This window comes from Gorilla gorilla, chromosome 9, assembly GCF_029281585.2.
Source record: "Gorilla gorilla gorilla isolate KB3781 chromosome 9, NHGRI_mGorGor1-v2.1_pri, whole genome shotgun sequence".
Classification (NCBI taxonomy): domain Eukaryota; kingdom Metazoa; phylum Chordata; class Mammalia; order Primates; family Hominidae; genus Gorilla; species Gorilla gorilla.
In genome coordinates this window covers 63,292,507-63,308,310 of record NC_073233.2, presented here as the reverse complement: position 1 = coordinate 63,308,310, position 15,804 = coordinate 63,292,507, and the positions used below count along the sequence as shown (strand labels likewise).

The 15,804-nt window shown below is 34.8% G+C and overlaps 2 protein-coding genes across 2 annotated transcripts; both read right to left on the bottom strand.

Moving 5' to 3' along the window:
• Nucleotides 1–913: 913 nt before the first annotated feature.
• Nucleotides 914–5,437, bottom strand: OR4S2 (olfactory receptor family 4 subfamily S member 2). Its single transcript, XM_004051099.3, has 2 exons — nt 5,214–5,437; nt 914–2,901 (listed from the first exon to the last, which is right to left on the bottom strand). The coding sequence occupies exon 2, from the start codon at nt 2,863–2,865 to the stop codon at nt 1,930–1,932; it is 936 nt and encodes a 311-aa protein (XP_004051147.3). The 5' UTR covers nt 2,866–2,901; nt 5,214–5,437; the 3' UTR covers nt 914–1,929.
• An 8,991-nt stretch (nt 5,438–14,428) lies between these two features.
• Nucleotides 14,429–15,358, bottom strand: OR4P4 (olfactory receptor family 4 subfamily P member 4). The gene has a single exon (XM_019036262.2). It carries the CDS (start codon nt 15,356–15,358, stop codon nt 14,429–14,431), a length of 930 nt encoding a protein of 309 aa, XP_018891807.2.
• Between the last annotated feature and the right edge of the window lie 446 nt (nt 15,359–15,804).

Sequence of the window (15,804 nt, the reverse complement as noted above, 5' to 3'; positions counted from 1 at the left end):
TTATAGATAAAGCTTTCAGTCACCCCACAAGGCAGACAACCCAAACTAACTGAAATTCTGGCCAAGGGTGAAAGAAATCAAGGGTGAGAAAATGGGTACTGGAAGAGGAAGATGTTCTCTATCAGCTATGGTTCTGGGAATTGTTGCAACACTAAGGAAGTTATCTCAGTTGTGTTTTTCTTTAGGTCTAGTTTGGAAAACAGGACTGGTCGCAATCCTAAGGACATTCTCAGTTACTACCTCCCAGTCTCTGGCCACATGCTCAATGAATTGCGAACACCCTCTCACACTGCCGGCTGCTTTGACCTTCCCTGGGAGAGGACTGTTTTCTGGCATGGTCTCTAGTGTAACTGCCATGGTGAGAGCATCCACGTCCAATCTGACTAGACCCTGGGGTTTCATTTGTAAGTGCTGTCGTGAAGAGATGGTCAGAGTATATTATTCTCTAAAGGAAAAAGTTATGTGTCAATGTTTATACTATTCCTTTGTGTGACTACAAACATAAAATAAAATAGAAATTATAAGTGAATATAGGTATAGGATTATTTTTAATGGAAGGAATCATAAGAAACTGAGAACAATGGTGTGTTTGTAAGAAAAGATAGGAAAGTGATTATTATGTTTTTCTTTCATTTTTTACATTATTGAACTGTTTGAGTTTTTGGACAGTTCAATATGCATGTGTTCCTTTATATTTTCATGTAAATAAGACATCTGTATGGTAATATTATGTAACTTTTGATTTTATTCTTTTCTTCTCTTCTTTTGTCATTGTATTATGACAAAAGCTAATAAATGCATACTTTAAAAAATAGAATCTCTGTGAAACATAGTAAAGTATCCACAAAAATGTATTTCCTCTGCCATCTGAATTGTTGCTAAAATACGAGCAAAATAGAAATTATATGTTAATCCACAATGACAAAAAAGCAGACAGGAAATACCAGCTGGTGAAAGATTTTCACACATTTTTTGAGAAATAGAGAACAGTGTTACTAAGTAGTTAACTTAGTATTGTGGGGGAAGTTATAGCCATCTGAGCAAGGACAGAGAAAACTAGCAAGTTAGTTCACCTGCAAAACTCCTGAGATGCTAAATGCTTGTAGCATATGATTCTACAGAATGTAGGAGTGAAACATACATTGTATTACATGAAAATTATTTTATTTCCACAGGCCATTTTCTACACAGACAGGTAAGAATTCCTCTATATTACTTCACAAAAGATTGGAGGTTTATTCTTTTGAAAGACTGAGCTAAATAATTCCCAGTATTAATGTGGAGGACAGTGATGAAACACGCATGTGCAAGGATAAGTGAAATCTACAGTGTGAACTATGAGGCCCTTTCCTCTTGCTGCTCCCAGGATGTCAGCAGTCAGCACACATTACAACCTTATCAATTCCCCACTACTCTATACATAGCCTAAGCAGCAGGGTAGAGAGTTGTTTTTTTAGAAGGAAATATATGAGTGATACTGTACTGCCCGAAACCTCACAATTTAAGCCCCAAAATATGAAAAGACTTCCCACACTTTTGGAAATTCTAAATTTTTTAAAATTTATTTCCTCCACTTTATACATATGGTGAGTTTCTGCTTTCAGGGATGATGCTAAAACCAGTGAATAGCAAGGTAGGGTAATAGAAATCTGTCCTCAAAGGAAAGCCAAGAGGAATTGCTCTTCTGCACTTTTGTGATTCTAAGTTTAATAATATTTCTGTGTCATAGATATTTCAGGAAGTTATCTAAATATGAAATAGTATAAAAAATACTATAATAATGAAAAATAATACCTTACTCTTTTGAATGTGTTATTGTCTCATTTTTCCACTCCAAATCCCATGAGGTTGTTATTGTCTTGATTGCACAAATGAGTTAACCAAGGCTGAGAAATTTTAAGGTCATCTAGCTTAAATTATTAAGTCCAACTATTTCCCTTTAGCCTCCAAGAAAACATGTCTGCCCCACAGTTTCTTCATTGCGTTCTTTACTTCTGCATTTCTCAGTGTATAAATCAGAGGATTTAACATGGGAGTGATAATGGTGTAAAATACAGCCACCATCTTATCCTCTGAAAAGGTAGTATCAGGGCGCATGTACATAAAAGTACAGGGGCCGAAAAAGATAATGACCACGGCAATGTGGGAGCCACAGGTGGAGAGGGCTTTGCGCCTGCCTTCTGCTGACTGCTTTCTCAGGGAAACTAGGATGATGCTGTAGGAGATTAGCAAGATAACAAAACTCCCCAGAGCAATGGTACCACTGTTGGCTGTCACAACAACACCAACAATGTATGTTTCTGTGCAGGCAAGTTTCAACACAGGGTGAACATCACAAAAGTAGTGATCTATCTCATTGGGTCCACAAAAGGGTAGTTGGACTGTTAGAGCCACTTGGATAATGGAGTGTAAGAACCCACCTACCCATGTCCCTAATAACATTTTATTGCATGTCTCCCGGTTCATGATGGTCATATAATGTAGGGGTTTACAGATAGCCACATAACGATCATAGGCCATTACAGTGAGGATGAAGATCTCAGTGCAACCAAAGAAATGTACTCCAAACAGTTGCAACATGCACCCCACATAGGAGATGGTTTTGTCCTTTGCTAACAGGTCAACAATCATCTTGGGAGCTGTGACTGAAGAGTAACAAATGTCCACAAAAGACAAGAAGCTGAGAAAGAAATACATGGGTGACTTAAACAGGTTGCTCAGGCAAACTGTCAGCATTATGAGGAGATTTCCCAGAAGAATGATTATGTAGAAGAAAGAAAACACCACAAAACAAACTTTCTCAATCTCTGGGCTCTGAGAAAGACCCCAGAAAATGAATTCAGTTACGTTGTTTATTTTTTCCATGGAATGGGTCAAGTTCTTAGGAGACAATTAAATTACCTGAAAAAAAGAAAACATAAAAAAGACTGTATTTTATTTCTAACACAGAACCAATGGAAAATCACAGTAGATCAAAAGAGGAAAAAATGCTGATTGGCATGCATACTTGAAGAAATTGAAGTGCATCTATTTTGATCATCTTACCTCAAGATAAGATCACATTCATTCACTTCAGGTGAGAAAGCAAAATCCAGAGAGATAAAGTAAATCCCCTCAATCTCATATATATGTTACCATACGCCTCTCTTCTCTCACTTTTTATTAATGTTTATTTAGCTGTTTCTAAACTTTATTTAGTTTTTATTTTGTATAAGACACTGAGTTTTGAAACAACTTCTGTATTTTGGGATATGGTAACATCTATGTTATCTACTGGCAAATGTCTGGAAATGATTGCTTTATTTTCGACCCATAAGTGAAAACATACGCCCACATTTCACCTTTTGAATACTGCCAGGCCTGATTATCACATCCACTCACAAACTCTGCAATTTCTCTGCAAGTTTAACCACTCTTGCGCTTTGCAAGTTCTTCTCATGAAACTCTATCTTTGTGCACATGATGTATGCACCTCCACCAGTGTTGTCTCGAGCCCTGATAGTCAAGATGTAGTGTGATGTAATAGAAAGAGGAGCAAAATTACACAAACTTGATTCTAAAATGATACTACTGTAACCCCCAAGGTAAATTATTTAACTTAACAGAAATTCTCTCATCCCATTTGTGAAATGACAGTTTCAATTTCACTGTTACATATCGCATTAATAGTTATTTCAGCCGTGAACTTAAATCACTTCTGTCAGTATGAAATATTCATAAAACCCTGATAGGAAGGCAGAAATAAGGTAAAGCAATAAAAGAAACTTCTAGAGACAAAGCAAGACCTGTTTGATTTGAAAGGAGAGGAGGGAGTGAAGTCTTATGTAATTTCTCCATGTGCAAACTCAGAATACTTTAGGATTTTCCAGGACTGACTTTGCTTTGTATTTTTAAACATTTGTCTATTAACTGAAATGAAGAAAATGGTGTAAAAAAGAGAAGACTGTCCCTTAATGTCAACATTGCTTCATACATCTTTCTAATCTTTCAAGTTTTATTCTGGCCATATTCATTCTCCCAATTTGGTCGATTTATATTTCTGGAAGAGATCATCACTGAATGACAATTTTAATGGGTTTAGGAAAATGACATTTATCTAAATGGATGAATATTCATTGGTGAAATTTCAGGCACTACAATGGGGTCATTGGTACATGGATGGAAAAGGGTATTTGTAATAGTTTTGATTAAAGGAGCTTTTAGGATTCTTTCTCTAATCAACCGCAGGTGTAAATGATCCCTCCAATTACAGGTGGTCTAGCAGAGACCTGTAGATCCTCTCAAGATCCATCCAGCTGAATGCTGACAACTCCTACTAAACTCTGTGCTCTCAGCTATCCTTATGCAGTGAAGTCGTGCCTAATACTTCCAGGTTTTGGGAATCTATAGGATTGTGTTTCTTCAGGTATTCATGTTAGAGTTGGCACAATAGTCATTAAAGGTGTGCTATCTCTTGTGCATTACAAAATAATGATTGTAAGAGTAATAGTAATATGATTTAGATACAGTCTCAAGCACATCCCCTGCTTTTACATGCTCATTCCTCTTCAGTTGTCCTGCTGAATTAAAAGAAAAATACTATCCTCCACTAAGAGAGCCCCTCAACTTAAGGAAGCTCACAACATAGCAGTTTTGGGAAACAATTATTTATGTTGCTTTGCTCTCATCTAGAAGAAACTGGGCTTTTGCACACAAGCCTGAGGATTTTTTCCCCTACCGTCCATATCACAAGGTTCTAGAGGAATTTCTTTTTCATTCACCAATCTATTTTATTCAGGTATTCATTTATCTTAATTGCAGGATTGAGATCTAAAGTTCCATTTATCAGAATGTGCATCCTAGTAAAGGCTGTTAACCTTCTGAATCATGGCCTCTCTTGACTCCAAGTGATGCAGTAACATCTTGCTGTTTCTCTCCTTAAGCCAATATCCATCACAAGGATGCCTTCCTCCTTTATCTGGACATGTTGGGCATAATGACTCACTTTCCTTTGAAATTATTGACATTTTCTTATTTGTGTCCATCCTACCCTTCCTCACAGTCATGTTTAGGTACATGTTACTATCTTACTATCATGATTTTAATAATTTCATTCCCTCTGTATTTCAGAGAACAATATTTTTCCATTATTTTACAAATTTTCAAAATCTAACAATTTAATTATCTTTTTCCACAAATATTCTGTATTCGTTTTAAAAGAAAAAAAATCTCACCAGTATTTTCCAGAGCTTGAGTTCACTTTATTTTTCTATCTCTTCTTGAGTTAATTTGGGTGCAGCTGCTCAAAGTAAAGTAACAGTGATGCCTGGGGAATTCCTTTGTGAATAACTAGTACCAGAAAATACCTGACCCCCCAAACTGAAAGGCTGGTAGAAATGAGTCTTTGTTGTTCCTGGTTTTCTCACCTAATGATACCTGCCATTTCACAGGGTCTTTGACAATAAATGCTCTTTTCTCTGTTCTTACAGGTCTACTTAAAGAGGAAGATGCAAAATGATAAATGACCTTGGAGACAGCTTTTCCCCAAAGTCTTCCTCCATAGTCAAAACCAAATTGCAGCCCTACCAATGAACTTTAATTCTAGTGTCTGTTCAATTTTTTAAAATTAAATTTTAAAAATTGTTGCTAAATACAAAAAACGATCAATTCTCATATTAACGACTATAGCCCTAATCCAAAGCAATTCAGCCAAGAGAAGTAATAATTTTATCATTCTAAACCTTGTTTTTGAATTAATATGCTTTACTATATGCATTAAATAGTCCATATTTGATATAACATATTGAGATATCCGTTTTATGTTATTTATTGAATTGTAATTGTTCTTTCTTGAAAGCTATATTGTAATAGAAAATAGTATATTCGATTGTGCTATTTGGGAACATTGCTTTTCTTCTTAATTGATTCTATGCTGATTTATGGAGAAATAGGTGGGATAAGGTTCATGTTTGGCCTATGCTTGGAATAAGTATGGTGTTGAATTTAATTCATTTACTTTTATGTTATAAATCCTTAAGGTTGACTCACGAAAACTAACAATAATCTTGCTTTTTCTCTTCCTATTTCTATTAGTTTCTTTCCCCATGGTTGACTTTTTTACTTTACTCTTCTTACCTTATCTTACCTTTTTCTTTATTTCAAACAACATCCAAAATGTCCAAGAGATCCTAGTTATATTTTCACTATCTGGAGTTAGCAGAAGAAATGAGTGAAAAATAAAGAGCAGGAAGTAAAAGAGCAATTACGCCCAGGTTTGTGGAAACATTCATCATGATTAAGCTAGTGTGTTAGTTTCCTGCTGCTGCTGCAACGAATTACCACAAACTTAGTGGCTTAAATCAATACAAAGTCAGTATTTCACAGTTCTGCAGGTGAGAAGTCCAAAATGAGGCTCACTGGGCTAAAATCAAGGCAATGGAAAGGATGTGAATCCTTCTGAAGTCTGTAGGGGAAAACTCATTCTGTTCCAGCTTCTAGAATCTACCAGCTTCCTTATGGCCCCTTTCCTTCATCTCCAAAGCAGGCAGTGTAGCGTCTTCAAATTTAACTTATTCTGCTTCACTTTCCCATTTTAAATAAACCTTGTGAATATGTTGAGCCCACATGGATAGTGCAGGATAACATCTTTGTTTTAAGGTCAACTGATTAGCAAACTTAATTTTTATCTACAATCTTAATCACCTTATCATGTAACAAAATATATTGATAAGTTCTGAGGACTAAGATGTGAACATCTTTGGAGATCCCTATTCTGCTGCTCAGTTATTTGGATGAGTGGTGGGGCGAGTCAGTATATCTTCTATTCCTACTTTGCAAAATGTACTTTGAGATCTAGGAGATGTTTAAAAATATGTTTTGGGACAAATGCTAAATATAATATATAAATAATGGAATTTTAATGTCCATATTTTATAACAGAAATGTGTGCAAAGGAAGGATATCTGATGAGAATTATCTCTTGGATTAAAAAAAGACAGCTACATGTCATGTGATAGGAGAATGATAGTAAATTAATAAAAGATATAAGAATAGTACATACACAGCAACGGTCAATAGATTTAACATTCATTTATTATAATAGCTTTATTGAGATATGATTCATATACTATGTAGTTCATCAATTTAAAGTGTACGGTTTAATTGATGTTTCATAAACAGGGTTGGGCAACCATCAACACAATCTAAGTTTACAACATCTTTGTCCCCTCAAAAAGAAACCCCATTCTCATTAGCAATCACTCCTCATTCCTCTCTCACACCACCACCACCAGCTCTAGGCAAACACTAATCTACTTTCTATTACTACAGATTGGCATCTCTGGACTTTTTTTTACATAAAAATAATAATACAATATGTAGTTTTTTGTAACTTGCTTCTTTCACTTGCCGTAGCATTCTTAAAGATATTCCCATTGATGGGAGTGTAAATTAGTTCAACTGTTGTGGAGGACAATGTGGTGAGTCCTCAGAGATCTAAAGGCAGAAATCCCATTCCATCCAACAATCCCATTACTGGGTATCTACCTGGAGGAATATAAATCATTCTATTATAAAGACACATGCACACATATGTTCATTGAAACACTATTCACAATAACAAAGACATGGAATCAACCAAAATATCCATCAATGATAGACTGGATAAAAAAATGTGATACATATACACAATGGAATACTCTGCAGCCATAAAAAAGAATGAGATCATGTTCTTTGATGGGGCATGGATGGAGCTGAAGGCCATCATCCTTAGCAAACTAACACAGGAACAGAAAACCAAATAAGGCATGTTCTCACTTATAAGTGGGATTTGAAAGCCATATTTTTCTTGAGACCAATAGATATGAACGCTTTTTTGTAATACATTGTTTTCTCTAGATTAAATTTACATACAATGAAGTGCAATGTTTTGAAGTATATGCTTTGATGATTTTTGACACATGTATATATTCATGTAACCACTAATAAATTCAAGATGTAGAAAACTCAACAACTCAGAAGTTTTGTCATGCACCTTTTCAGTTCATTCCCCCAGATACAACTACTTTTCTGGTTTTTATGATTCAATTTTAGTTTTTCCAATTGTAAACTTATTATGACTGATTGAAGCATTTATTCATTTGTGTCTAGACTGTTTTGAGATTTATCATGTTGTTTTGTGTATCATTAGTCCATTATTTTCCTTTGCAGAAGAGTGTTTGCTGAAAAACATCCTATAACGTTTACTCTAACAACTTTTGTCTTTTAAATGCAGTATAATTATATTTAACGTTATTAACATTTTTGAATTTAAGTTTCTATTGCTGCAGTTTACTTTGTCTCCTCTATAACTTTCTTCCCAATGTTCTTTATTACTTTGACCTAATCAAGAAATGTTTTTGTGTAGTATAAAATTCTATCCTCTTTTCTGTCTTTTTTAAAAAATACACTATCTTTAGGGCACTTTTAGTTTCTCACGCAGCAAAATTGAACAGAAGGCATATATAGAAGGCTTCCTATATAGCCTCTTGCCCTACTCATGCATAACTTCGTTTATTATTAACATTGTCCAACCAGAGCGTTTCATTCTTTACAACTGGTGAATCTACATGGATACATCACTATAATTGAAAGTCCATAGGGTTTATTCTTGTTATACAACAGGGTTTTATAATGAGATTCGCTTGGATTCATTCTTGGTATTGTATATTCTGTGGGTTTGGACTATGTATAAAGACATTTCTGCACTCTTATATCATACAGAGTAGTTTCATTTCCCTAAAATTACCTGCACCCCACCTATTTATCCTTCCCAAACCCCAACACAGTTTTACTATCTCGATAACTTTACCTTTTCCAAAATGTCATATAGTTGTAGTCATACATTATTAGTATTTTCAGATTGGCTTATTTCACTTAATAATATGCATTTAAGTCTCCTCCATGTCTTTTCATGGGTTAATAGCTTCTTTCTTTTTAGTGCTGAACGATATTTAATTGTCTGAATATACCACAGTTTATTTATGCATAGACCTACTGAAAGACATCTTGGTTGCTTCCAAGTTTGGTGACGCAGAGAAACCTAACATAAACACCTGAATGCCAGGGTTTTGCATGGACATAAGTTTTTCACTTCTTTGGGTAAATACCAAGTGGTATAATTGCTGTATCTTATGGTAAAAGTATGTTTAGTACTTGAGAAACTGCTAAACTCTCGTCTATGGTGGCTGTGCCATTTTTCATTCCCAACAACAATGAATGAGTGTTCCCTTTGCTCTACACACTCGCCAGCATTTGGCATTGCCAGTATTATGGATTTGGTCATTTTAATAGATATGCAGTGGTATATCATTGTTGCTTTAATTCATATTCTTCTGGTGACCTGCGATATGTCGTATCTTTCCATAGGCTTCCATGTCATCTGTATCTCCTCTTTGGTGAGATGTCTGTTAAAGACTTCAGCCTATTTCTTTAGTCTGGTTCTTTTCTTTCTATTTTTCTCTTTATTATTTTTATATAGGTATACTCTTGTCATGGAGATTTGCTCCACAGATTATTTTGTCATCCATGTACTAAGCCTAGTACCCAACAGTTATGTTTTCTGCTCCTCTCCCACCTCCCACACTCTACTCTCCAAAAGGCCCCAGTATGTGTTGTTTCCCTCTGTGTGTCCATGTGATCTCATCATTTAGCTCCCAGTTATAAGTGAGAACATGCAATATTAGTTTGCTAAGGATAATGGCATCCAGCTCCATCCATGTTCCTGCAAAAGACAAAGACATAATTTCATTCTTTTATATGGCTGCATAGTATTTCAGGGTGTATATATATGTATACATATATATATATAAAATCACATGTATATATATATGTATATATGTAAAATCATATGTATATATGTATACATATATATATAAAATCACATTTTATTTATCCAATCTATCATTGATGGGCATTTAGGTTGATTCCACGTTGTTTGTTTTCTTATTGTTTGCTTTAAGATTTCTTTGTATATTTTGGATAACAGTCTTTTATCAGATGTTTTTTGCCAGTTTTTCTTCAAGTTTGTGGCTTGTCTTTTCATTCTTTTGATATTACCTGTCACAGCAAAGAAATGTTTATTTTACGAAATCTAGATCATCAACTCTTTCTTTCAAGGATGATACTTCTGAGGTTATATCTAAAAAGTCATCACCAAACTCATGGTCATCTAGATTTTCTGTAACGTTACCTTGTAAGAATTTTATAGTTTTATATTTTACGTTTAGGCCTGTGATCTATTTTAAGATAATTTTTGTAAAGGGTTTAAAACCTAGATCTAGATTGTGGTGTGGATTATTCAATGCTGATGAAGAGTTAATTTGTGGCAGGTTAATTATAATTAATTATTCTGTGGAAGAATTAACTACAAAATATGATAAATCCCTTTAATTTAGTTGTTGACTATACTGTTCTATATATGTCTATTAATGCTGCTTATGGTTTTGGATCAAATTCTCTCTATCCTTCTCCATCCATGCAAAGTTAGAATTTGTAAATGTTTCTATCTTGCAAATTCAATTAATATTTAATTATTTAAGACACAATAATCAATATTGCTTCAAATGCTAACATATTTGCCTGCTTTATCCTTTTCATGCCTTCAGTTTCACTTTCATGTGTATGTGTAATCGATGGTTTAGGTACATCTTTTGTGAAAGCACGTTTGACAAACTGTATTTTAAACCATTATGATAATTTTCATTATCCTGCTGAAGAATTTACTACATTGTGTTAATTTCGTTTTACTTATATATTTTAATTGGCTTCTATGATTTTTTTTGCTTTTATTTTTGCTTTTGCCCAATTTTTCTGTTTCTTTCCCATTTTCTTGCCTTTTATTTGGAATGGTATTGTTCCTTTTTAAAAATACATTCCTGGCTGGGTGCAGTGGGTCATGCATGTAATCCCAGGATTTTGGGAGGCCGAGGCGGGCAGATCACAAGGCCAGGAGTTCAAAACCAACTTGGCCAATATGGTGAAACCCTGTCTCTACTAAAAGTACAAAAATTAGCTGGGCGTGGTGGTATGCACCTGTAGTCCCAGCTACTCAGGAGGCTGAGGCAGGAGAATCGCTTGAACCCTGGAGGCGGAGGTTGCAGTGTGCCAAGATCGTGCCACTGCACTCCAGCCTGGTGATAGAGGGAGACTCTGTCTCAAAAAATAATAATAATACATTTCTTTGTCTCTTTTTCTCTCCCACTCCTGCTATTTTAGTAATTACTCAAAAAATCATCTGTACATTAATATTACCAAGTCTGAATTTAATCAGTGTCTTTTATTTCCTACCAAACAATACTTCTTTTCAACTTCCACGATGTTGTGGTCTAAGTTTTTTGTTCTCTCCTCTATTTTTCATCTTATATATTAGACATGATTAATATTTTTAACACAATATTTCAGTTTACAAATAAGGTTAGTATTTTCCTGATTCATTATTCCTTCCTGGATTTTAAATTTTCCTTCTTGGAACATCATCTTTCCTCTTAATAAAAATTAATATTTACAACTACTTTAAGTGAGTGTGTCTGTATAGTGAACTCTTGGCCATTTTTAAATTGCGGTTTATTTTGTTTTATTCTACTGAAGACTCACCACTTCACTTTTCTTGAAAAAATATAGACTTCAAGGATAATATTTTATATTTGGCACTTTTAAAATGTAATTTTATTTTCTTCTGACTTCTAGTCTTTCTGTGTTTTAATTTTTATTTATTTATGTATTTTTGAGACGGAGTTTCGCTCTTGTTGCCCAGACTGGAGTGCAATGGCGTGATCTCTGCTCACTGCAAACTCCACCTCCCAGGTTCAAGCGATTCTCCTGCCTCAGCTTCCTGAGTAGCTAGGATTACAGGCATGTGCCACCACACCAGCGAATTTTGCATTTTTAGTAGAGACAGGGTATCTCCATGTTGGTCAGGTTGGTCTCAAATTCCCGATCGCAGGTGATCTGTTCGCCTCGGCCTCCCAAAGTGCTGGGATTACAGGTGTGAGTCACTGCATTCTACCCTGTGTTTTAAATTATTATTAATTAGAAGTAATATTTTATAGGGCTCTTTTTGAGAGCAACTCTTTCACTTTGTTGTAATTTTTTTTCTAAATATTTCTCATAGTTCTAGAAACTGTCAATTATTATCTCTTTAATTGTATTTTCTCACTATTTTATAAATCCTGAAGTTTGGTAGATATATGTTGCCCCCATTTATTCCATTTCTAAGGTCTCTTAATATCCCTTTAACTTTTTCCACATCTTTGTCTCTCTCTTCTTTGTTCTGAGTAATTTTATTGATATCTGGAATTCACTGATTAATTAGGATACACTACTATGTTTTATCCACTGAGTTTCTAATAAAAATAACATTTTATTTATTTCTTGAAGTTATTTTGTTTGTTTTCTAACAGCCCAGAAAATTTTTAAACCAATGTTGTAATTTGACTTTAAAATCATTTTCTATTTTATACAATAAAGATTTATATTTTGTTTCCATTAATTACAGTAAACCGTCTTTGTATGCTGTGCTCTGACGTAGCTGTTTCCAACCTAATGTCCTCCTATATTCAGTCATTTTTATTGTGTGATCATTTGCTTTTGAGCAGATTTATTTCAACTATGCCTTAAGTATAAATTCCTGAAAAGACTTTATTTTGTGCATTATGTGCCTGCACACACATATGTGTGTTTGAGTGTGTGTGTGACAATCCAGTATTAGTATAAACTCATAGCATGCCTTCTTCATTTGGCATCACTGCCCTTATTGGGAGTACAGTGAAGTATATTTTTTATTCCTTCTTAGAAGCTAAATACAGAATTTTCCCAGTTCCATTTAATATGGCAAGTGACTTCGTATGCTACAATGAATATTCTATTTGATAACATTTTTCAGTGGTGATACCTGTGTCTTAATCTTGCTATCATAATCTAATGCTGCATTTCTGGAAGTTTTTCTAAGCTTCATTGTGTAAATTACCATTCTAAGAGCTTTCTTCCTTTTTCCCTATGATTGACAGACAATTTTGCATTAATCAGCTTATCCCATACCCCATTGTGTGGATCCTAGAAGTGCAAGAGGTTCCACTTACTTATTTCTAAATGTTTTATTTCACTTAGTGTTTTTCTATGGATAATTATTTTTTCAATAAATATCTTTCATTTTATATCGGTAATATATTATGAAAGAATATTAATACAAATATAGTACTACTATCTTAAAATTGTTTTAATTACATTATAAAGTATAATGAAATAATAAAAGACTTACAGTCACCAAAAAAGACATGTTTCAAAATGTTCAAAGCCGCACTATACATAGTAACCCTAAATGGGAAACCACCCAAATGTCTGGCAGCAAGTGAATGGATAAATCAATCGTTATATATTCATATGATAAGATACCGTATACATCAATGAAAACAGTCAGAAAACTTACCAACATGAGAAGTGACTCACAAATGAAATACTGAGAAGACACACACTCAGCAGCAAAATCTCAATCACTCTTACTCTTCAAAGTACAAGAACAGATAAAAACATTATTATTATTATTGTTATTATTATTTGAGATGGAATCTTGTTCTGTCACCCAGGCTAGAGTGCCGTGGCATGATCTCGGCTCACTGCAACCTCCGCTTTCTGAGTTCAAGCGATTCTCCTGCCTCAGCCTCCCGAGTAGCTGGGATTACAGGTGCTCCCCTCTGAGCCCAGCTAATTTTTGTATTTTTAGTAGTGACTGGGTTTCACCATCTTGGCCAGGCTGGTCTCGAATTCCTGACCTCATGATCCACCCGCCTCAGCCTCCCAGAGTGCTGGGATTACAGGCATGAGGCACCGTGCCCAGCCGAAAACTATTTATTTTAGGAATAAATATTGTGGTTATCTTTGGGAGGTATTAATCATAAAGAGGAATAAGGAGGACCTCTGATGTGCTGATAATTTCTGTCTCTTAATTCAGTTGCTGATTTCACAATCATGCTCAGTTTGCAAAAATTCGTGAGCTGTACACAGGCAATACATGCATTTTTTGTGTTTAGACTTGAGTAAAAATGTAAAAGCTGAGAGTAATATTTCATTGATCTTCTCAGAAGTTTAAGGCACAAAAAACACATAATCCGTTTTACTTTTTCAACACAACGCCATGTAATCCTTTATTTTTGAGAAATTTTCTGGTTATTTCATGTCACATAAGCACAATCGTAATGATTAAGAAAGGCGGAGGAGAGTATGGATAAGAATAACGTTCAATTTGTTAAAGAGATGCCAATGTAGAAGTATAAAACCACAGAAGGGATATGCTTCCTGTTTGCCCACTTTTCTCTCCAAACATTAAGGACAAGAGCAAGATGAGAGTGAATCTTTCTCATTCATCAGTGTGGTCTCAGGGAACCACGGCATGAAAAGCAGAAACAATTCAGAAAAGTTAATTTCTTTTCAGGAGTATTTGACAACACCACACTTTCCACATGGCATTCTTCATCTCTGTGTTTCTCAGCGTGTAGATGAGAGGGTTGAACATGGGAGCAATGATGGTATAAAAAAGGGCAAACACTTTATCTTCTGAGAATGTTGTGACCGGTCTAATGTAAATGAACAATGCAGGTGCAAAAAACAGGACCACAACCATTACATGAGAACTACAAGTGGCAAGAGCTTTGCTGCGGCTCTCTGCAGAGTATGCTCTGATGGTATACAATATAAAAACATAAGACAACAACAAGACAACAAATGTCACCAAAGCAATTAAGCCTGAATTAGCAATGACTAAGAGACCTATCATGTGTATATTAGAACAGGCCAATTTCAGCAAAGGATACACATCACAGAAGTAGTGATCTATCTCATTTGGGCCACAAAATGGTACAAAGATGGTGAGAAGAAACTGACTGGCAGAATGTATTAATCCCCCAGTACAACAAACTATGATGATTGTGTTACACCTTTGCCTGCTCATGATAATGGTGTAGTGCAGGGGCTTGCAGATGGCCACATAGCAGTCATAGGCCATCCCTGTGAGAATGAAGATCTCTATGCCTCCAAAAAAATGGGTGGTAAAGAGTTGTATCATACAGTTATTATAGGAAATGGTCTTTCTTTCTGCCAGCAAGTCAACCATTAATTTGGGGGTCACTGTGGATGTGTAGCAAAGGTCGGAGAGTGAGAGGTAATTGAGGAAGAAGTACATGGGTTGGTGAATGAGCTGGGTGCACGTGATAGAAATCATTATGAGTAAGTTTCCCATCCAAATAGCAATGTAGCAAAACAAAAATAATACAAAGCAGAGGACTTCAATGTTCTTATTTTGGGAAAACCCCAAGAGAATAAACAAAGTGCTATTATTGCTTTTTTCCATGGTCCAGTGTAGATAGAACATATAAGTCACCTGAAATGACATAATTTATAAGCTTACAAGTCTTTGTTAAGAAGTACAATGATCATACTTTATTTGAGGAACTAGCGAGATTTAATTTACCTCATTCAAGTGGTTCAGAGAGTAATTATCTGGTATTCAATTAAAATGCCTTTCTAATAAGACTCTCCATGTATATATATATATATTCTAGATGATTTCCATTAGCTCTCTAGCACACTGTGATCAATCCCTGCCCTAGTAGGTATGAATTCTATTGTTCAATCAACAATATTAAAATTCTATCATAGGGAATGTTTATTTCCAAAGTCTAATGTAATATACAATATTGTAATACAAAATAATTCCTTGCAAAGGATACTGCTTTTACTCTCTGGGATTCAAAATTTATTAAGGAAACAAGTCATACAAATATTATTTTTAAAATA